This window comes from Vombatus ursinus, unplaced genomic scaffold (genome assembly GCF_900497805.2).
Source record: "Vombatus ursinus unplaced genomic scaffold, bare-nosed wombat genome assembly UNPS02014821.1, whole genome shotgun sequence".
NCBI lineage: Eukaryota > Metazoa > Chordata > Mammalia > Diprotodontia > Vombatidae > Vombatus > Vombatus ursinus.
Window position 1 is genome coordinate 7,999,222 of NW_020954599.1, and position 23,962 is coordinate 8,023,183.

The following is a 23,962-nucleotide window of genomic DNA, read 5'->3' on the forward strand; positions in this document are numbered from 1 at the left end:
GTTATAAGGCAGAGGGAAAGATGAAATGATAAAAGAATATACAAAGACCCTAAACAAGGGAGTAAAAGCCTTACTCATATAGCTATGTGTAAATTTGTTAGCATATATGAATACATATATATGTGTGTGTGTATGTATATATGTGTGTGTGTATATATATATAAAATAGTAAACTATTAATTTATATTCCATAGACTGAGGTGTGTACTAGCACTTGCAAAATTCTAAGCAAAGCCGTATCTTGAACCACAGAGGCCAGACACGGAAAGCACTGTTCTTAAAGATTTGTTAGCTCTGAAACAGGGCTCAAGTTCTTTGATTCTAAAATTTAGAGATGTGTTATTCTAGTTAACTGTTGTTAATCCTTTATGTTTCAACTATATTTGGTCAAAAAGACTTCGATACTTCAAGGATTTATAATTACTAACCCAGATCTCAACTTTTCCACGATTTAACAAATGAATTTCAAAAATTGTGATAGCCAAACAATTCATCACTCTATGGCTAACTTGCCAATAAGCCCCTTTCAACTTAGTAAGGTTGGTCTACCGCTGGCCCTGACCCTGAAGTTTTTTCAGATTGGTTAGCCTTCCAGAGATTATATTCTTGCTGGCATAGCCCCTGAGAACATGAGTCATTATCATACCTCAGTGAGATCTCAGAAGTACTTAGTGAAGTCATTAAAATGTTCCTGAAAAGTTTTACTGGGCAGGGCTGGGGGTAAGTTAGTTCAAGGGAGGGAAGAAGGAAAAGAAAGAAGGAAGGAAGGAAAGAGAAGGGAAGGAGGAAGAGAGAGAAAGAAAGATGGAGGGGAAACAGGAAGGAAGGATGAAGGGAAGGAAGGAAAGGATGGAAGGAAAAGAAAGGAAGAAGCATCAAAAAAGCATTCAAAATACAAAGAAAACAAAAAGTTCAAATGGGGACACAAACAGGACAATTTATTTATCATCTTGTTAAATTTAATATAGCTTTCAAAATTGTACATAACAGAAGTTCACAGGTTCACATACAATCCTCTTTATTTTTTTGTTCTTGGCATACTGAAATGTTTTTATTGATGATTAAGAGGCAGCTAAGTGGTACAGTGGACTGAGCACTGGACCTAGAGTTGGAGAGACCTGAGTTCACATCCAGCTTGCCTGTGTTACCCTAGGCTAGTCATTTATCCTGTCTGTCTGTTCCTCACTGTGGAATGGAGATAATAATAGCACCCATCTCCGGAAGTTGTTGTGAGTATAAAATGAGATATTTGTAAGTACTTTGCAAACTTTAAAGCACTATGTAGATGTGAGTTATTATTCATAATAAACAAAAAATTAAAATATTTGTACACTTTCCTAAATGCCATCTGCTGAACATTTTAATTCTTGATGATATAAATTTAATTCCTGATGCAGAATGAATACCTTGAATTTCGGTTAAGATTCTCATTTATCGCTGGACTGAGCTGAATCTGTACTTATTTCAAGATATGCCCTGAAAGGTATTTTTCAAACCTTCCTTGTTTCCTCGTATTTTCTTTTCCCTAAAAATGGAATAAAAAATGCAGTAAAAAAATCCAGTTAATGGAAAGGTTACAGCTAGTTGCTTCCTACTTCATTTACATTTAACTATTTTTGAGAACAATGAGGAATTGAAAGGGATTGAAATAAAAATATGGGTAGACTAAGAACTATTTTTAATTTTCAAAGACAGTAATAATGAATGTGTTTCTCCATCAAGGAGATGAATTATAGAATTTCAGAACAACAGAATATCAGAGCTGGATAGGATTTCTTCCATGTCTCCCTCCCCCAATTCCATTTACAGATTGTCAAACAGGTCCAATTTTCCCAAGTTATTTGATCTTTGACTATCAATTGTCACTATGTGAACTCTAGTAGCTAACACTTTCAAGTGACAAATAATACATTTCTGTAAGACATTAGGGCATCTCACATTCTGATTGACTTAAATGTGTCAAATGCTAAGAGTAAGGAGGGTAGTGAGTTCTGGAGCTAGAGAAGTCCATACTCATAACCTGGAACTCAATGGAAAAAAAAAATCTGAAAATAGGTGAGTAGAATCTCAGTCCTGAGCAAGATAATGAAACACTCTATTTGCTGCTTTTGATTAACTTAAGGAAGATTTCTGCTGGTGAGGAGGGGTGGCCCAGGGGCAACTATACATATAAATGATTGTCATAAAAACAAAGCCATGACAAGTGGATTACAATCTACAATCATTAAAAAGACTTTTTTTCTGGGGTGGGGGGGGAGGGGAGAAGGACCAAGAAGATGTGTGGATTTAGGGATGAAAGGAGCTGGTTTTTTAAAATCTTGAATAAAAACATTTTTTTCACAACAGTATTTTGAGTTCTATTTCAATTTAACCCACTCCCCAAAATGTGTACACTACTGTGAGTTTAATGCTAAAATGCAGAATTTACCAACTCATACTAGAAAGTTTAGGAGCTTTTGTGCAGGGACAGAAGCGAAAACATGACATCCTTTCAGAATGGTTGATTTCAGGGAACCGTATTTTGTTCAAACCAGTGATTTCTTTACTGCAGGACACTCCTACTAATGCAGAGCTATAAACATTCTGCAATTAACAACTATTCAAGAGCTACCAACAGGCAGTACAAGTCAGAAGCAGGAATCTAGGCTTTGTCTCTCAGAGCAGCCCTCTATCCATTATACCATGCTGCCTTCCATAAGCTTAAGTGGAGAAAAAAAGGTAAAGGAAGGCAAATGAACCAGCTCTAACAGACAGATGAGACAGACGTTGAGTTATAAGGCAAATGAACAAATTCTACATACATACATGTCTATCTGGCTACCATCTATCATCTTCTTTGGCTCACTCTCGCCAAACTAAAATATAGGCAATAAAAATTTATTTATCAGTATCAAGATCACTCTGTAGATGGGAATAGAAAAGAGACAAGACCTCAATTTCTAATGAAAGAATAGTAAGAAAACTAATTTGATAAAAATGAAAGCTATAATTTAAAATTTAGTGCTATATATTTTTAAAAATAGCCTTTTCTTATTCAGAGTCCTTTAGCTTTAAATACTGTACACATTTACATCTATCAATGATCAGCAAATAATCAGAATTCTAGATTTCAGTCTGGATAGGCAAAGACAAACATTTGGCTGAGACTTCCTAATAAGATCATTATTTACACTGCTTGATTAAATCTAATTCTAATAAAAGAACTGAAGACTTGACTTTTATCTTTAGAAACAGTATTTCTCACACACACACACACACACACAGTTTGATTTTCAGAATACCCAAAGGGTTTCCCTACAAGATTTTCCACTTTATTGTAACCTAATTTTTTTTCTGAAATTTAATCTAATGTGACACTAGAAACACTAATGACTAAAACTTGTTAGTCCTTCATAATTAAGTTTGAGATACATTGCTAAGATGTTTCTATAAGGTGTTAATAGCATATGATGAAAAGTGATTGTCCTTTGACATAACAAGATATTATTTAGAATTTATAAAGGTTTTTCCAGCTAAGTAAGATTGGTTTTATAACATGAAGTCTTAAGTGCTAGATATATGATGGTAACTACTATTCATCAACTAAATCTTATTGACTATGAAAGCATATGGATTAAGGTACTCAGAAATATTTTAACAAAGAGAAATTTATGCTGCCATGAGAACATGACTATCATGTAATGGAAAGTTCCAGCCAATATAAGCTACAATTTATGAGATAGGTATAAATATAGCAATATTCTTTAAGCCTTTAAATCAAATTGATATGATTCTTTCTTCGATGGAGAGAAATGTATCCAATAGCATTTCACCATAAACTTAATTACAGACTAAAAGGAATCAGCATTTGTTTAATTGAAGTGACACTTTATTTTCATTATTCATTTTCTTTCAGCTTTTATTGGTGGAGAATAAGCTGAAAGGAAAATTTGCAGGTATTCTTTCAGTTTATAGTTTCTGGTTAAGAAACTGTGACATAGCAGATACTATTTAACAAGTACACAATCATTAATAACTATTTTTAAAATGAGCTGCTTTAGGAAACAAATGTATCAAAAGTTAGTCTACTTCAGGCATTAAAAGCCTTCTATCAATTTAAAATGATCCTGTACATTGAACTTTTTAATAATGTTATTAAAAACACTACTCAAAATTTTTTAAAATTATATTTTCAAACTATCATCATCATGTTACATAAACACCTTAGTGGAAGAGAACTGGTCCAACCAGTGCCAATTTAGATGCTGCTTGCCAGAGATAATTAGCAGCACGAGGCATGCACTATTAGCAGCACTATGAATTCAGCATATATAACTGACTAGGAAGCCTAACATGGATACAGACTTTGTCCCAAAAGCCCTATTTAAGGAGAAAGAGAAAGCTGTGTGTCACATCTAGGAAGAAAGCTACAATTTCTACCATACAGTATGTGCCAGCAGCACAGGGAAATAAAAAGAAAGAAGCCCACAACGCAAATGAAGCTTCAAGGCTCTAATACCACAGAAAATGGTGAGAAAGAATCAATGATAAAACTACTCTACCTATGAAAGTAATTGTACAATATGGCCATTTTTTTTTCCTTTTTGCTCAACTATGCATGTTACAAGAGTTTTAAATGTTTCTTTTTTTCTTCCAAAGGCAGGGGCTGGGAGGTAAAGGAAAAAACACTTGTTAATTGAGAAAAAAAAATTTTTTTTTAAAGAAAAGTAAAGAATGGATGCCATGAAAGCTACACAAATAAAACCAGAAGACAGCTAGAAGGGCAGATCAATTTTCTATTAAAATTGCAGAGAAAAATGATTATGCAAAGATTGAACGTACTTAAGAATGCAGTTTGGTACTGCAGAAGCTGGGTTTGTAAAGCCAGCACTGAGAATAAGAAGATAAGGACAAGGAAGGAAGTCTCTCTGGAACACCAAGAGTGTTTAATTAAGTTGTTTATGGATCTATCCCATTGAAACTTATAGGACCCCTGAAAAGAAGTGATCAGAAGATTGAAAATAAAGAACGCACTGCCTACTTTGACAGTGGAATACAAATGATACTTATTTCCCAGTTATTTTATAATAGGTAATTAAGAAAGGCTGTTATAGCCTTTAGAAGGGCTTGGACTTAAAGAGGACTGAGTTATAAACATTATTCACATCTGGACTAGAATGAATCTACAGTCTACTAAGGAGGTTTTTAGGGGTCAGTAGGAAAACGGAGACCCAGAAAACATGGTTGCACCGATTGGGGCCAATTCCAGTCTGTTCAAGATACTAGAAGGATACTGAAGACAAGAAGCTGGGGCTTCTTCACATTTTGATGGTACAACCTACATAGAGGTTTGCAGGATAGAAGCAAGTGATCACAATGAATATTATGCAGCCACTGACTTTTCAATCCCAAAAATGGATCCTAAGATACTTGGCTTAGGTGATTTTTTTTTTTTACCAGAACTATAGAAGGAACAGTTGAAGCAGACTTAGCAAAAACACAGGTGTACTCATTGCACAGATGGGATGTGAGATATGTCCAAGGAACAACCCACAGGAACCAACTTCCTGATTCCCAAATGAACCTGATACCATCTAAGATTCTTATATATGTGATGTCAGAAATCATTTCAAAGAGCTGATGAATGGCATCATCACTAGTTCAGCAGACCATACATCTCACCTAGAGTAGTAGTACTGAAAAACTGAAAGAAATCAATGTGTGTATACAACTGTGAATACCAGAACCGGTACTGGACAAATTAAACACTGCTACTCCCAGATCCCTATGGCAAAAGTACAATGCTCTTTATTAGGTCGATAGGATTTAGCATTAGGAGGCAATATGGTACAGTGGAAGGATTACTGGATTTGGAGCCAGGGGACCTGGGTTTGAAGCCCAGCTTTGCTATTTATTACCTGTGTGACCCTGGCCAAATCACTTAACTTCTGAGTATCAGTTTCGTCAACAATAAAATAAGGGATTTCAAAGTCAAACTATGGTCTTCTGTTTAAATTCAGTGCTTTTTTCCACTAAGCTCTATATTTACTCTCTTATTTAGATGACAATTTGGTACAGTCTTTGTGGATGGACAAGCAGCTCACTGAATTAGAGCTAAGGTTTCCACATATATTTTGGACAAGCATTTGCAGATAGACAATGAATTCTAAGCCCCACATTAAGGGTAGCCACATAGATTGCGTTTAGAGAACTGCACAAACTCCGAGTGGTCTTAAGCTGCTCTGTGATGCGAAATCCCATCTTTTTTAACATACTATTCTTCTAGAGTCTATATAGCCACAAATCATAGGTCACTGAGATCTTAAAGGAATCAAGGCTCTAGGTAACTATAAGGGCAATGAAAAAATTCACAGTATTTCCCTTTAAAGGACCCAACTCTTTTGGTTTCTCCCTTTATTTTTCCTTCCAGAAATTTTAACTAGATACTAGATGATATAGAGCCATGATGATAACTACATCACATAGTCAGTTCTTTTTTTCCTTTTTTTTTGGCTAGGCAATGGGGTTAAGTGACTTGCCCAGGGTCACACAGCTAGTAAGTGTTATGTGTCTGAGTTCGGATTTGAACTCAGGTCCTCCTGACTCCAGGGCCGGTGCTCTACATCCACTGTGCCACCTAACTGCCCCACAGCCAGTTCTTCATAACAGTGTTTCACCTGGACTAGTGAGTAGGCTGAAGGAAAATCAGGCAAACAAATTAGACATCAGGGCCTTCACCTGCACTTGCCACTTCAAAATGGAAAATAATATCACAAACCATCACAACTATTGCTCTATGCCTTTCTGAAGTACAAGAATTTGTATTCCAAGAGTGGAATGGATGTAAAAGGAAAAGGAATGAATGTAGCTTGAATTTAAATGAGCAGCAAAGTAAAATCCAGAAAACCATATGCCCCGATACATAATTTAAAAATAGTTTCCATGACACTAAGCTTGACTTGATCTATGATCAGATCTAAAGTAACATTCATGTGCTAAGTAGAGGATGTAAACTGATATGGAAAATAAGTTCAGAAAAGAAATCTGGCTATATCAGACAGTAATACTTATAAAAAATAAAAATGTGGTATTAGAGAAGGAAAATAATGAGTAAGCCCTCTTACACTGTGTTATGTCATTCCAGGAGTCATTCCAAAATAGAAGTTATGCTTTTATTATGGTTTGAATTTTGGCTTCAAGATCAGAATACTAAAAACTATTGTATATACTTATTTTATTTTTTTTATTGTATACATTCTTTACTCAATTGAAGTGAACATCATAAGATGATAACCAAAGTAGCAGGGGAGAATTCATTATCTAATATAAAGAGTGGAAAAGGAACATAAAACTTGTAAGGCAGCAGAAAATAAAAAGATCTAGGTAATCAATCAAATGTGCTGTAGCAATTTGGGGAGTAGAAATTAGATAGAAATACTAAAATGAACTTTTAAATAAAACGAAATTTTAAGCGCAAATTTTGAACATTGCTAGACTCATTAAGAAATTTTCTCCTCCCCCAAACTTTATTATTCAATCTATTGTAAGCCTGACACTTCCCAAAACATTAATTACACTGAGAAACACAATGTAGGATGCAAAATACCAGGTTTTTTAATGCTGATACACTTTTAGCTGCAGTATTAGTTTTCCTTCCCTGCTCCTTCACACTGGCATGGATCACCTTTCCAAATTAGGACAGGACAGGCAAGCAGGCTCAGTAATTTAGAAGGCAACTTCACTTAGAGATGTCTCCAGTCTTCCATTATAAATCTTGAGTCAAGTCTAGCAAAGAGTCCTAAGAAAGTTAATTTTAGTTGCAGATGTTTTCATAATTAACCTCAAATATAATTAGATCTTGTTGCTTTAACATACTTTCATTTACAAATGAAAATGCTCTTAATGGAATGTAGATCACTTATCTTAGAGAAGGTTCAAACTACTGACAGCAGAAAAATCTACATTGTGAACTACCCCATGAACTAATATTCTATTTCAGGTAGTCTGAATTACAGTTTTGTTTTGTTTTTTAAACAAAATACTAGCTAACATTTATGTAGTGCTTGAAGGTTTGCCAAGTGCTTTGGTCCATCTCATTTGGTCCTCAGAACAACTCTGTGAGGTAGGTGCTATTACTGTCCCTTTTTTACAGATGAAAACAAAGGGACAGGCTAAGTGACATGCCCGAGAGTCACAGAGCTAATGTTTCAGGCAGGATTTGAACTCACGTTTTCCTCAATCAAATTCCAATTATACTTGCTTCCAAAACTTCATCAATTCAGAATTCAGCAGTAAACAGATTTATAATAGCTACAAAAAAAGAATGCTTGCAACATACAATTATAATTAAAGGATTTGTTGGCGTCAATATTTTGCAATTAGCTTGTAACACTGAATACATGAGAGAAAGCAGAACGGGGTGAAAGAGAACTGGACTGGGGGCTAGTTCCTGTTCTGCAACTCTGATCTTTGGGCAAGTCATCACTTATCTGTAAAATAAAGATTTTTTTTTACTATAATTACAAAATTCCTTCTAACTTTCAAATCTACTAGTTCTGGTTGAATTTCACCCAATTATAATCTAAGGCAGCCTGGCCAATTCAATAGAGCTGACCTTAGTCAGGAAGAGATGGGTTCAAGTCCAGTCTGTCCCTTGAACTCTTACTGCCTCAGGCAACTCTCCAAGTTGCACAAGTGCCAATATACTGCATTGGTAGTTCCTCAGGATGAGCTCCCTAAACAGACAAAATCAAAGGTCGGTTAAAAAAAAACCACAAAATCAATCTTGTGACTAAAAAACAAAAAACTTAAGCCCCAAACTAAGGAAACCACATTTTGTCAAGAATTTGTAGTTATGAAACTATATTTATGGTAATTGTTAACCTTGGTTTTTTTCCCCGGAAAATAATCAAATTTCTGAAAAATCAACATTTTTAAACTTTATACTTAATAAATTTAAAACTGCTTTAGAGAAATCAATACCAATTTATCCAAGCTTAAGTTCTATGAATGTTAACTTATTTAACGGTCTCAACTAAAAACCCATTATTGGAAGAGCTATAAAAACTATCACTGTCCAAAGCAATCTCAAATACTCAAAAGTTTATGGTGCTAAACACTATTATGATGAAAATAACTATCCATGTGTCAGATCTTGTACTGAAAAATGGAATATTTAATAATGCCAGTTATCCCATAAGATAAAAAAATGTGAAAAGAACTTGAAGATGACAAGCTGAGTAAGGCAGACCAAGAATCCTACTTCTATACCAAAGTACTCCTTTAGTGTCTTATCAAAATGTATAGATGAACATGGTTTTTTGAAGACTATGCCAGCAAAGATTAAAAGCCCTCCCTGGAAGCTCCCATTCAAGATAGAAAATCTTCATGGGCCCATCATTAATGAACTGCATCTGTTGTTCAAGGATCTACCTTAAATTGGTTAAGGTTCATCACGTGGTAATTAATACAGCTATAACAACTCAAAGACCACTAATTTACTAAATCTTAAGAGGAACTGTGATCTTTTAATGGAGTTGTCAAAGCTTAGAGGAGTTTTTACTATCACTGATATTCTTCAAAACCCTTGCATTTTTTTTTAACAAAAAGCTAGAAATCTGAAATAGGCTTCACGAACAGTACAATTCCTTGAAGTTCAATTCATCCTATCTGTCAAAGGCCTTTTGCAGGTACCTTTGTGAGATTCTAGTGACATCCTTCATTAAATAGGTGGGAAAGAGGTAATATGGCACAGTGTAATGAGACAATCTTGGAATTCGAAAGACGTTTAACCCCCAATGTCACCATCCTTAATACTCAAAACTAAAGTTAATACTTAAAATGTGAAAGCTCATTTTCAAGTGTTTAAAAGGACTATTTCTGAATAGTTCCCCCTCCCCGAAATTAACTTTTTGAAAACATAAAAACACTGCAAATTCATCCAGGAACAGGTACCTGAAAGATTAAAGACAAAAAGACACTTAAAGCTCTTAAGTACTACTGAAAGGCCAACTGGATTTTTCCTAAACAAACTATCTGCATTAAAAACTTATGGTAGTTTCAGGTACTAAGTTGCCTTTGATCCATTTTGGTTAGTAAATTCATAGGATCATAAGATTAGAGCTAGAAGAGACCCCAGAGGTCTTATATTCCAACCATCTCATTTTATAAATGAATTGACACCCTGAGAGGCTGTGACTTCCTAAAAAAAATCACACAGTAAATAAGTGGCAGAGGTAAGATTTAAACCCTCAATTCCAAATCCAGAACTCAACACAGTACTAAAGAGCTAATACCCTCAACAAATTCACCTCGATTTTCTGTATCACTAAGTAACATATTAGTAATTAGTGGTCATGTGGCCGACTTATTTTTTCCATTCTAGCCCTTTCCTTGTGATTTTTGGAATCTTCTAAAGTTTATGGTTGTAATGAACTGATACCAAGTGTCTGTAGAGTAAGAATTCAGAACAGTACACTAGTTTCTCCAGTTCTATCACAATTGTTCTCTAAGACCCAGATAACACTTTCTGGATGGTTTCTCCAAGAAGTCTGTGATTGTCTTGTGAAAAGCTGGGGACTTAGGTTCACAAAGAAGGTGCACCTTAAATTATCTTCTTTGATCAGCTCAAAGTCCTAACCCTTTGTCTTTGCCACTTACAACAACTTATGAGCTAAAGTGTAACTATTTGCAAAATCTAATGTTGAAAAGGTCAAATTTAAGAGACTAGTTAAGGAATCCTTTTGCGGTGAATGTTTAGATTCTAAGTCTTATCCTACAGTTTCAAACTTTTGGTCCCAGTAACTAATCACTGAATTTCTGAATAAGGAAGGTATTTTTCACATTTAAGAAAATTAATTTATCTTAGGAAACCAACCAAAGAAACTCTTCACAATCATGTGGGTAGAAAAAACTTAGGTTTTATCATTCACACACACAAAAAAAATTCAAAATGAATCTGCCTTTTAAAAACTAAATTTTGGTTTTCCAAAATGTTTTAAATTTTCAGCAAAACAGGTTATCTACCGACCATCATTTTATAATTTGTAAACTAAGTCAATCAAACATTAAGTTTAGAATGACAAGAGACTTTTCAAAGCAAATCTAAACAGTTGGGTTAAGATGAATTTCCAATGTCATTCTTACTAAAAAAAAAATTCTTCTGAAAACATGCATTTCACTTTCATTTTAGAGAACAAAAAAACTTTGTCAATAAATCATATCCAAACTACATATTCTTTTTTTTTTATAAAAATTAAGGTTTCACATTTATTTCACATCTAGCTTTCCACATCTGTGTTCAGACAAGGAATAAGATTGCACATAACTGTAAGTAGTGCAAAAATATAATGCTGGAAAGAAGTCACAGATGCACTGAAAACTGAGAGTACAGGACCACTAAGAAATGAAGCAATAGACAATCAACATAACTAGGGAAAACAAGCAAAAACTTCAGAACTGAACGTGTGAGTGTGAGAATGACTAAATAATGCCCTTCTTGCTATTAAAGTTTAACTAATGGTATAGATAGCACTTATTGAACGAGCCCTCTGCTCCCCAAAAAACTTTCCCAGTAGCAATGACTTTTATTCATTCGTTTTTAGTCTCCTGAAGCACGTCAGTTGCATTAAAAAACACTTAATGTAAATGGCTGAACAAATCCTTTTCAATGCGTATGAAAATCCCACACAAGTAAAGTCACTTCAACACAGTCTCTTGACAACTCCCACACCAAACAGTACTTTATTTTGTATATTTGTCCCATTATTATTCTCATGTTAGGATTTTTAGCTGTTTTCAAATGTACATGGTGAAGAAAAGTCAGCAAAAAGGGGTGGCACCTGGAGATAGTTTACCCCCACAAAAACTCTTTTCAAAACTTCTGGGTCCCAAGTCCACTCGAACTCTGGGCTACCAGTAGTAAGTGCAGCAGTCCAGCTACACCATCATCAGACTAGCTTATAACTTTTGCACACATCAGGCTGATCAATGTGTCAACCTGAAACAGACCGTGTACTTTAACTGAACATGGCAAAATAGTCACTCTATTGAACTTTACATCATCATTTGATGTCAAACAATGAGGCAAATCCAAACAGTATATACAAAAAACAGCTTTGCATTTACAAAAGATTGTTTCCCATATTGATTAATCCAGGCAGCTAACTCATTGGTTTATGCAACTTTATTGAAGAAAAATAAATCAATTACTAGCAGAGCTATTAGTTGATCACTCATCCATTGACAACTTGCATCATTTATTCAGTGCTATATTAAACAGTGTATTGGAAGATAGATTAACTAATAGCTCCAAGCCTCCTAACAAAATTTAAATGAAAATTACAAAAAGTTCAAGACCCTATTTTGGAATACAAGGGGTGTTTGACTTCCAATTTCCATTCTCTGTAGAACAAGAACAGGTCATTCCTTTATTGACATGCATAAAATACATCACGTTTTCTGTTCTGCTGATGCTATAAATTCAGTACCAATTCTCCAACCACATCAGTTATGAGCATAAAGTATATCATAAAACCTCAAACTCTAACAATGGAAGGCTTAAACAAGATGGATGCCACTACAGTAATGTTGCTTCCTTTGATATGACAATTGTGCATCCATCTCCCTCCCCCTCAGATGGTTATCTTCAGCATCTGTTAGAGCAGTGAGGAATGGTTTTAGTCTCATAACCAAGTTAGAGTGAAGACATTGGCCACATAATACACATGCTCCATTTTTTTTTTTAAAATTCTGAATCTTGGGCAATTGTTCTCTTGTAACTACTTTACAGTTTCTAAAAGCAGTTATTGTCCAAAGCTGGAAGAACTTAAGTCTTCTCAGACGAGCATGTGCATGAATGGAGGGAGGTAAACAAAAAATAAAATTAAAAAAGATGAGGTCTGATAGGGGAGCAGCCGGATAAGAAAATCAAAAAAGGAACAGTAATTTAAAGTTTATTCCAGCTATAATGCAGGTTATTCTGACTTTAAGGTAGCATCACATGGCATACTTCTGAGTCCATTCTCGAGATATTCTGTTGTACCTGTAAATAATGGAAAATATTTTGAGAAGTTCAAAACCAATAAAGCTTTAAAAGTCACACAATAATTTAAAACACTTAATAAGTAAAAGAAATTACCACCAAATTAGTCATGGAATCCTTCTAGAGGACACCATTCAAAGGCAAAGAGCTTGTGGTACACATTTTATTTTACTGAAATAGGGGCAAATAAAATTTTTATTTGGAAAGCCCCTACTTGTTTCTAATAGACTTAAAACACATTAAAATTAGTTAGAAGTATTGTATTCTCACACTTGAAAATACCTTATATTAGGGGAAAAGTTCAAACTTGTACTAGATTTTTAAAAAATCCGTCTAAGTCTGGAAAAAAAAATGCTTGGACTATAATAATGCACACAATCATAAAAAGGTGTTCTCTAAATCTTAATTGTTTACTTAGGCCAAAAGTGGTACCAGGAACTTCCTGCGTGTGGTCCCTTACTGTTGGGAGGCTGACGGATCACTTAAGTTGCAAGTTCTGAACTACAGTAGGGCTAAGTTGGGTCAAAGGGGAGGAACTGATCAAGATTAGAAAAAATGAACACTGGTCATTACTGGGATTAAGCCTACATATGAATTGTTCCAGTCTGAGTAAGACAGGGAGACTCACTCTCACACAGTACCCTGACTTGCCGCGCGCCCCACCCCCCCAAAAAAGAAAAAGAAAAAGAGCCTCAACTATCATCAGAAAGATTAATGCCATTCTGGACCACTAACAGGCCTATGACACAGGCAGAAAAGGACTAGAGGAGAAATGGTGCAGAAATTAAATACAGGGTAAGAAGTAAATGCCACCAATCACTTTAAAAAATGTCAGAAGGACATCAATGTTACTGGAGGACTACCTTAAACTAAAATATAGTGATAGTTCTTTAAATAAAAAAAAAGTAGACATACTTGCGTAAAGATATGAGGTGTTTTTCTTTGAGGCAAAAACAAACAACCCCACCCTGTGTTTTCCCATAAATTCAGCAATAAAATTCTGTTCCACTTACATTTATAGCTATATTCTTTGTCTAAGTACTCCCTTAAAAAAAAAACCTGCATCTTAAAACAATACATAGTGGGATTCACAACAAAGTGACACAGATACACATGCATGCTTGTCAGTAGTAAAAGTTATGATTAACTGAACAGGCTTAACAATATTTTTCCTAAAATAAATGTGATAACTTCTACATCTAAGTAAAATTTGGTTAGGCCTTTTTATAACCTACTACATCCACTTCTACCAAAGCTGTTAATTAAATCTGTCTTACTTACCAGTTCAAGAGACACACTATTTAATTCAAATTTCTTACTACTACTATAATTACTCTGCCATGCATATATATCACCAAGCAATGGCTACTCAATTATATTTTCCACACTAATCAGATATCAAGCTGTTAAATGTACAGACTCAGTTAACTACTGCATCCATTACCTTTTGTTAGTTATTCAGTGCTTTAAAGCATGCAGCACTCAAGTGCTGGCAATACTCATGGTTAAATGCACTATGAAGTGCAGATCTCCTTACCCTACAACATAGCGTATTTCTCTGTCCACTCTCTGGCTAACCTATTGTACCTAATTAAACAAGTTGGGATTAATTATAACAAATATAAAACTCATCATGTTGGTGATGAATTCTACATACTCAAAATTATAAAGATTAAATATTTATGAAAATTATATAAACACCGATTAATGAAAGATGACCAATTTTAATATAGAAAAAAGAGTGAAAGGTAAAGTCATGACTTTACTATTCTCTAATTATATCTAAAACCTATTAAAAATGTTTTTTGAACGATTTTAAAGTTTTAAACTTTTTAAAAGTTTAGAAAGGCTCATCTTTCTTTCATAATAAAAATGAGAATTTAAATCCCACTTCAATACTAGATTTCTACATTTCTTAACTGTGAGTTTTCCTAAAGACAATCATACAAGTATGAGTGTAACAAGTTCAGTGAGTAAAATAATTTTTTCCCATTATGCAAAGTATACTTTTTCCTTAAATTACTCTTTACTTACTTGTCTCTGTCTGTTTTATAGATCCGTGCAATCTCTGGCACTAAGGGGTCATCTGGGTTTGGATCACATAGCAGTGAACAAATGGATAAAAGAACTGAAAGAAAACAATTTGATTCAAAACATCAAACCAATCTGTATAAATATTCAATACCTGACCACTTTAAAATATGCACTAGAGCTTTCTTAACTCAATTCTTAAAAATATTTTGGAGGTTTGCAATTTTAGTCATAAAGTGCCAACAAGATAAAGAAATGCTATGAAGAGCATCTTGGAGCCATGGTCATATTTTCTAGAGAAGTGTTCAGAATTAAAGTCTGAAAGCCTGACAGTAGCTACTGAGGTAAATAAAAAGATATAAACATAATGCTGACCCCAGGTTTTAATCACAGTAAAATAAACACATTATGTAATCTTAGTCCATTTCCCTATGATACAAAATCCTAGTTTAATCCTTTCTTGTGGTGTACAGGCTACTGTGGCTTTTTGAAGATCATGCCAACAGGTGATGTAAGCTCTGGCAGGCTCTATGATATTGGCAAGGCTTCAAGTATAGTCCTCACAACAGACTATTTCTGCTTTTTGAGAATGAATTAACCTATATAGAAAGAATCTTATTACCAAGGCTTATTAACAAATCTCATTACTTGGTAATAAATTTTTCAGCTATGAACACACATAAACAAAGAAATATAAACTGTCCTTTAATCCTATCTGGGCCCTTCTGCTTCTGCAGTAATGATAAAAGTGGGAGAAAAAAAGGGAAAGAGCAGGAAGAATCATACAATTTTTAGACACCAACATGGCTTTTGACACTCTAACATGATATGCTTATCAAGTAACTAATACTACTGAACATAATACTTAAGGAACTGAATTTTGCATTCATGATACTCTTGCTATAAATGAAACATCGATTAAAAAAAAAACTCTAAGTAAATGGAAGGGTAACTTACAGTTTCTCCTTGGAAAGGAATTTGTTTGACCATATATCCAATAATAACATTCCAGGGGGCACCTGATTATTTTGTAGTACTCATGGTTAAACATTTGGAAAAGCCTCCAAGAAAATAACTGCAACTTTTGCACAAATATCTGATGCAGAGGATGAAGATGAAGGGAAACTCTACAAAACCCTTCAAAATATATCAACATGTACTTTAATGATAGACAAGTCTTAGTGAAGTTTTAAACTACTAAACTATTAAAGTTTAAAACTGCATTAGGACTTCTGGAATACCCTGTAAGTAAGAGAGTTGGATTTGGCTGAAAGCACATGGATTCAAGAACCACCTCTAATCAGTGGCCAAGCCACTTTGCTTCTATGTTCCTTAAGCAATTCCCTAGGATCCAATGACAAAAATCATGGCAGAAAGGTCTTGCTTAGAGATCCTTCCCATTTCTGCTTGCCTAAAAACCTCAATGACTTCAAATGCAAAGGGGAAGACAAGACTGAAATGAAAGTCCAAAGGTACAGCGTAAATACTTCAAAAAGGTTGAGAAGCACTAGAACTGATTGGTAACAGATAATATCACAAAAAATGAAATGACTGGTGGGTGACTGATGAGATAGAATTTCTGAAGCAGCTGTGTACAGAAAAATAAATATTAAATACCTACTATGAGAGAGGCATTAGAGATGCAATGAAACAAAGTCTTTCAGCAATAATATATTAAGCTTATACAGAAAATACAAACAAGGGCAGTTAGTTGGTACAGTAGATAGAGCATGGGCCCTGCAGTCAGGAGGACCTGAGTTCAAATCCAGCCTCAGACACTTGACACTTAATCTGATTGCTTTGCAAAAAAAGGAAAGTAAAAATAATAATAATACAAATAAATTTAATATTTGCAGAAGAAAGATATTAGCAGCTGAGGATGTAGCCAGGAAAGACTTCATGTAGAAGGTAGTACTCCAATAGTATCCTGAAGGGAAAGAGGGCAAAAAATGAAATATGGAGAAGTACATGGACCCTGCTCTTTCTTATAAAGGGAATCTGTGAGGAAGCTGAACCCCACTGTTATCTGAACTGGAAGAAAGGACGACTTAACATACTCACAAATAGTTTGGCATGAAATCAGATGGGAAACACGTAGAGGTAAGAGGTGAGGTAACACTTGTAGTTACTTGTAAGCAAAATAAACTTCCTAATCCTGATGAAGGGTTAAAGGGAGGCAGGGGAGATAAAAGAACAGAAATCTAAGGGAGTATCCATGAATTAGGAGAATTGTGGTTATAGTACCAGAAGAAAATTTTAAACAACCTTATAAAGAAAAGTAACTAAAAGGCCGAAGTCTGACCAAAGCAATCCCCGACCATTTCTCCAGAAGACCTAAGATAAAACATGCTACCTGCTTCCCAACAAAGAGGTGATGGACTAAAGGTGCAGAAAGAGACAAACATATTTGGATATGCCCCATAGTGGACTCAATTTCTTTGAATATGCTTAGTTGTTAATCAGGCTCCATTCTACTTCCTTCTTTTTGGTTCTTAAATGGGAGAAGGGAACGAGAAACAAAAGTGACATTAAAAAAGAGGGTCACTGAAACATTTTTAAAGTTGCCCAGAAGTTCAGAAGAAAGCATAGATAAACAAGAGTTTTGAAAGTAACAGATTTTGTTGTATACTTCAAGAAAACAAGTAATATATAAAATAGAGGTTCACATTTCCTTAAAATTTTTTTTAAATTTTCTAATCTATATATGGAAATGCTCCTTTTTTGTGTTAAATGTCAAAATTATAAAGTAAAGAGAGAAATTATGGAGATATCCTGAATTATGGAGATACAACTGAATAATTTCTGGTATAAGAATACAATGGATTATTGGTTGTAGTCTAAAATAAGGCCCCAAAGATGCCTTCAGAGCATTTTGAGAGTCACCACTCACCTCTCACTTTTACCTTGGGGAGGAGAATGAGGCAACAATAATGAAAAAAAAAAAAAAAGATACTCATTTAAACATTTTTTTCATGCATAGAAAGCAACAGAAGGAAATTACAAAGAAGTTTGGAAAAATAGCAGGACACCTTTGAAAGCATGTTGAATATATTTTTAAAAGAACAATCTATACAGAATTATTTCATAAACTATATGGGAATGCTCATTTCATTGTTTAGTCTGTTAAATTCAGATTAAAAAAAAAATTGAAAGGGAAGAAAAGGAGGCCAAAGACAGAGCCTTGGGAAATTCTGACAGAGTATATGATATGAAAAACAGGCAGTGGAGATGAGGAAAACCACGAGAAACAGAAATGTCACAAAAATCCAGAAAGGAAAATATCTAGCAAAAGCTGATTAATACTGTTTCAAATGCAGCAAAGAGGTAGAAAGGATGAGGGCTGAGAAAAGACATTTGGCAATTAAGAAACCATTAGTAACTATGGAGTGGCAGCTAGGTGGTTCAATGTGTAGAACACTGGGCTTGGAATCATTAAAATCATTATTTGGCCTCAAACACTTACTGCTGTGTGGCCTTGGGTTGCGTGTTTCTCATCTGTAAATTGGGGGCACACTGGAGAAGGAAATGGCAAACCACTCTAATTATTACTGTCAAAAAAAACGTAAGGCTGGACACAAGTGAATGACTTAATGAGGACAAAGTAATTTTGGAAGAAAGCAATTTCAGCTGAATGATAAGGTCACAAGCCAAGTTACAAAGAGCTGAAAAGTGAGAGGAGGTGTAAGTAGTGAAGAAAAAGGAAATACATAAGACAATGGCTTGAGGTTAACAGTAGGGTGTGATGGGAAGGGAGAACATTTGAAGGCAACAGGGAAGAAATAAGGAGATAGGATTAATGACACATAAAGGGTCTGGCCTTGGCAAAAAGGGCAACTTCACTTCTGAAAGGGTGAAGACGCATAGGAGACTTGAGGAAAGAAGTTTGTGAGCAATGAGGCAGGGAATTAATTAGGAAGGAATGAAAGGATTGTCTTGTTGCAATAAGGGCCAAGTTGAGGTTGTACAACACGAATTTATAAAGTATACAGTTAGCAGGGGCATGCAATTTCCTTCAGGTCTGTTCAAAGCAGCATGTGAAGAGGGGAGAAGGGGAGGTGGTGGGAAGTAACCTAGCGTTCAGATTTGGCAAGAATTTAATCAGTGTAGAAGGAGAAGAGAGCAAGGCATTTTGGAGGGTCCAACTGGTTAACTTTAGGGTCGAGATGAGAAGGAAGTAAAGTCAAATCAGCAAAGTACGGAGGGATTGGAGACCATAATAACTTAAAATAAGTTTTAAAAAGGGCGAGACAGGAAAAATTAGGATTATAGGAGCCTATGATCAAACAGGAATGTTATAGCTTTAATCAAAAAAGTGGCACATTTAGTGGATAATGGTGTGATCCAGTGTGTAACTATCTTCGTGCATGGTTAAGGTAGAATAGGTTGTAGGATTCAAGGGGATTACAGAATTGGGAGGTTAAGAAGTTTTATAAATATGGAAATTGTAGTCTCCTAGTATAAGGGCCTGAATTGTGAAAGAGAAGATGACAGTAAACTAAATTGAGAAAGAAAGGGAAACTATCTGGATCTTCTAGACAATATTTATTATGATCTGCATTAAGTAGAGACTCACACCATGGATCTGTTCAAGCAAAGAATAAAACTGATAGCAAATTAGTAGATTAAATATAAGTGATGGCATTCAATTAAGTCAACTCCAATCTGATTTAAATGAGCTATTGAAATTGGGAAATGACCATCAATATAAATTGCTATAATGAGTAAAACTGCCTAGAAATCACATCAGCCATGAACACTTGATCTCCTTGCCAAGTAGAGAGGAGGATAACTAACGACAACACCATTTCAGAATATAAAGGTTCATAAGATCATAAAATAGAAGGGTGATAGAAAAATTTGTTCAAAATCACCTCATAAACAGCAACTAATAACAGAAAGAAAAAAGTTTACAGAAAGTTGGACAAAGACCTCAAACCTCAAGTTAAGTTAGATAATGGGGCAGAGCTAGATGGTGCAGTGGATAGAGTGTCAGGCCTGGAGTTAAGAAGACTCACCTTCCTGAATTCAAATCTGGCCTAAGACACTTAGTAGTTGTATGACCCTGCACAAGTCACTTAATCCTATTTGCCTCAGTTTCCTCCTCTGTAAAATGAACTGAAGAAGGAAATGGCAGGCAAACCACTCCAGTATCTTTGCCAAGAAAACTCCAAACTGAGTTGTACATGCCTGAAATGACTGAACAACAAACAAGAAGCCAAATAATACTAAGGAACATTTTAGAATAAAACTGAAAGAACAAAATGGAAATGGAAAAGACCTGTGAAGATGTGCATTATAAGCTCTTATTCCAGTCAAGGACAGTGAAACTACTACATGTGAATTCTACAATCACAGTCCCCGACACTGTGGGTGAGATAAATTCCAAGATATTCTTCCTTCTATTCCCCTCTTCACAAAAGGTGACCAAAAAAATACCAAAATCATAGGAATCCTAACTATAGAAAACCTTTATGAAAAGTATGAACATACTCATTAAGGAGATCTGTGATGAAGTATGAGATGTCCCCAATGGTTTCTTAATTTAAACCTTTTATTTCACAGTACATAGCAGAGAGTTCTGCAAACAGGCACATTTGTTAAACTGAAGTCAAATCTCTGAAGTGTTATGTAAGTTGGCATATTTATTCATAGCTTAATTTTTCAGTCTATAACTTGCAGTTTCCAAGCTATCAGTTTTATAAATTCAATTGTCTTACAGGCTCATAGGTATATGCTGTTGAAATAAACCCTGGGCTCAAATGCTTAAGGTACCTGGTTCCAGGAATGAGGTTAAATCAACTTAGCTAAGAGAGAAGGAACAAAGATAGATGTGTAAAGAATTTTTTTTAAAACAAAGAATGGTTTTTATTTGTTGCCAGCATGTTATAATGCCAAAGTCTCAAGTTCCTTTCACTCTACATGCTAAGTAACAAGAAATATCAATTATAGTATAGAGTATTTTGTTTAAAAGAGTAAAGGCCAATCTACAGAACTCTCAGAACATGTTTCCTTAGACAACAGAAGATTTATTTTCAAAATCTTTCTCACTCAAAGAAAACTTTAAACAAGGGGCTGCTAAAGAAGCAACAAACTTCACCCACTGATTGGAAGTGTGAACAAGCAGTAACCAAAAATAACTTTTAACAGAGAGACCTGAATAAGATCCATCAATCAATCAACAAAGACGAAGAGAAAGTACGATCAAGAGCTACACAGCCTTCATTTAATTTTTTTTTTTTTACCTTTAGAAATAGTTAAAGCAGGAGACCACTGTGATCTTAGAATATCGAGACAAATGCTGCCATTACTGTTTATGTTTGGATGATAAATTCTTGTTGTAAATGCAACCTAAAATAAAGAACAAAATATTTAAGGGCTTTTCAAACAAATTCACATCTTTCTGGATTTTTCATGAACCAGAAAAAAGATTTTACATCAGTCTAAAAATTAGTCCATTTTTAACAGGCATCTAATTCAATCACTGAGATATAAAGAAACAAAAACAAGTAAATCCTTTAATGTTGAGTTCAAGTTAAAAAAAAAACCATTTAATATTCACAAATTAACAAGGGCTAAAAGGTCGAATGATACTTGTGAGACAGGTAATCAACTGTTGCAATGAGAATTTTTAGTATGGTAGGACTGGTAGAAAGTTTAGAATTGCTTTTTGGATTCTACTAAAAAATTGTGTCCAAAACTACCAAAATGATATACTATAAAATATTCACCTAAAAAAGACAGGAAATATTTGTATTTGGACTGGTAACATTCATTGGTCTTTAGACCTAACTGCTGCAATGGTACTGTAATCATCATTTCTATAAAGTCAAGTCATTCTTCACAACTATTTAAGTTTCAGTTTCATTCAAGACTCACTACAATGTAAAGTTTTATATAACAAATATTTTCCTAACTAAAGAAAATTGAAAATCTCAGTATGAAGAGCTTACAAATATGAATTAAAACATTTGTTGTTCATTCTCATGAACAACAAAATTTTTAAAACTGAAGATATGAGATTAGGATTCTTTAAGTCTAAATTATTAACAGTTATATTTTTGAAAGACACATGTGTAAATATTTCCTCCTAAGTAAAACATCACTATATGCCAATAATTTTGAGAAATACTTGCCTTAGGTGGTTTGAAGGGGTAGTCTGTAGGGAAATGAATTGTCAAAAAGAATACACCGCCTTGATATGGGCTGTCATTCTGTTAAAAAAAAATCTGTTTAATGTTCAAGGCATCATTTAAATATGCTGATTTATAATGCACAATTTTATCTATTTTCAGCACTTTTGATTATAAAGCTGAATTACAAAAAGCAGTACCACACAATTAAATCCAAGTTAATTTTCTCAAAATTACAACTAAATATCCAATCTAAAATTATTCTATTCCAAGAATTTTCTATATCCTATGCTCTATCGCAGAGGTGTCAAACTCAAATAGAAAGTGCATATTGACTTAGAAAATCACAAATTAACAGTATCTTTGCTGTGTCATATTTCCAACTACATTCTAATTTGGTTCCTTCAAAATAAACAGCTGGGAGTTTGACATCTCTGCTCTACAGTATTAACAGAAAGACACTGTTAAACAGTTTTCATGTTGAGCACACCATACTAACACTATACACTGAAGGGAAGCTAAGACAAAAAACTGTAGAATATTTAACTAACTAAAAACCAGTTGCTAACAAAAGGTGAGAGTCTTTCGATTAAAATTACTTAAAGGCCACTTCCAACCCCTAACCAAAAGAATGTTGTTTTCAGTCAATGAACAATAGTAGTCTCAATAGGATGACCATATATTAGAAATGCCAACTTGGTTATTTGAAATAAGTGTTCACATCTGAAATTTAGGTTTTGTTGTTTTGTTTTTAAAGAAATCAAATTACCCCTAATATTGCCCCCTAGTTCTAAGAGACTCTGATTTTCCCTGGTTTTTTGGGTTGTTTTTTTTTTTTTACTACAGAAAAACAATCTTAAAATTGCTGTCACTTTTTATAAACTTACATACAAACACATGTACCAATAACCGAGAAAAAAAATAGGGAGTAGACAAGGAAAGAAAAATACTGAGAAAAAATATGGAAGCAAAATATTATTCACAAAATGTGAATAAGGCTAGAGAAGAGGAAACCTATGAACTTAATTATTAATGCATCAAAACTGCCTTTATAGGAATTTAAACAAATGAGTTTTTTTAACCCTAACACAAGTTACAGAAATAAGAAAGCATTTATCTGTCCCAAGCTATTTTTATAAGAGCCTTTATCAGATGGTCCAGGAAAGAAATTAATCCTTTTTTTGTTTGGTTGGCTTTTTTGACAGGGAAGGTTAAGGTTCTATCTGTTTAGTTGTAAGAGTTCTTTTTCAAGCATCAATTTGGCAGACATCTACCAAATCCAAGGCACTTCTTAAGACCCTGAGGACACAAAAAAGGTGAACAATTCCAGGACCTTACAAACCAATGGGTAGATAGGACAAAAAGCTACTCAAAGATAAAAACAACTCCAAAAAAACCTAAGTTCCAGGTTTTATCTAAAATTTCCATGTTCAACAGTACAAAGGCATTAAATATTTCTTCAAAGGGAGAGAGCCAAACAAAGACAAAAAGAGAAAGCTAACTATGCTGAAAGAATCCAGATCCAAAAAGTCCACAGTAGCAGAATCCAAGAAAAAAAAATAAGTATAAATGCAAAATGCTATATTTAGGTTCCTACGGCAGCTAGGTGGTGCAGTGGATAGAGCACTGGGCTTGGAATCATTAGTTCAAATTTGGCCTCAAACACTTACTAGCTGTGTGGCCATGGGCAAGTCACTTAAATCATATCTGTCTCAGTTCCACATCTGAAAAGGAGACACACTGGAGAAGGACATGGCAAACCATTCCAATATCTTTACCA

At 34.5% G+C, this 23,962-nt stretch overlaps 1 protein-coding gene across 2 annotated transcripts in view; it reads right to left on the reverse strand.

Moving 5' to 3' along the window:
* Window positions 1–11,694: 11,694 nt before the first annotated feature.
* Window positions 11,695–23,962, reverse strand: part of UBE2D3 (ubiquitin conjugating enzyme E2 D3) — a 53,600-nt gene continuing 41,332 nt past the window's right edge. For both annotated transcript variants that reach the window (XM_027837421.1, XM_027837422.1), the window contains exons 5-8: window positions 22,186–22,263; window positions 21,295–21,400; window positions 15,056–15,149; window positions 11,695–13,021 (exon numbers count right to left, since the gene is read on the reverse strand). In XM_027837421.1, coding sequence (XP_027693222.1) covers window positions 12,976–13,021; window positions 15,056–15,149; window positions 21,295–21,400; window positions 22,186–22,263 — 324 coding nt within the window. In that variant the 3' untranslated portion in view covers window positions 11,695–12,975. The remainder of the gene's footprint in view (window positions 13,022–15,055; window positions 15,150–21,294; window positions 21,401–22,185; window positions 22,264–23,962) is intronic.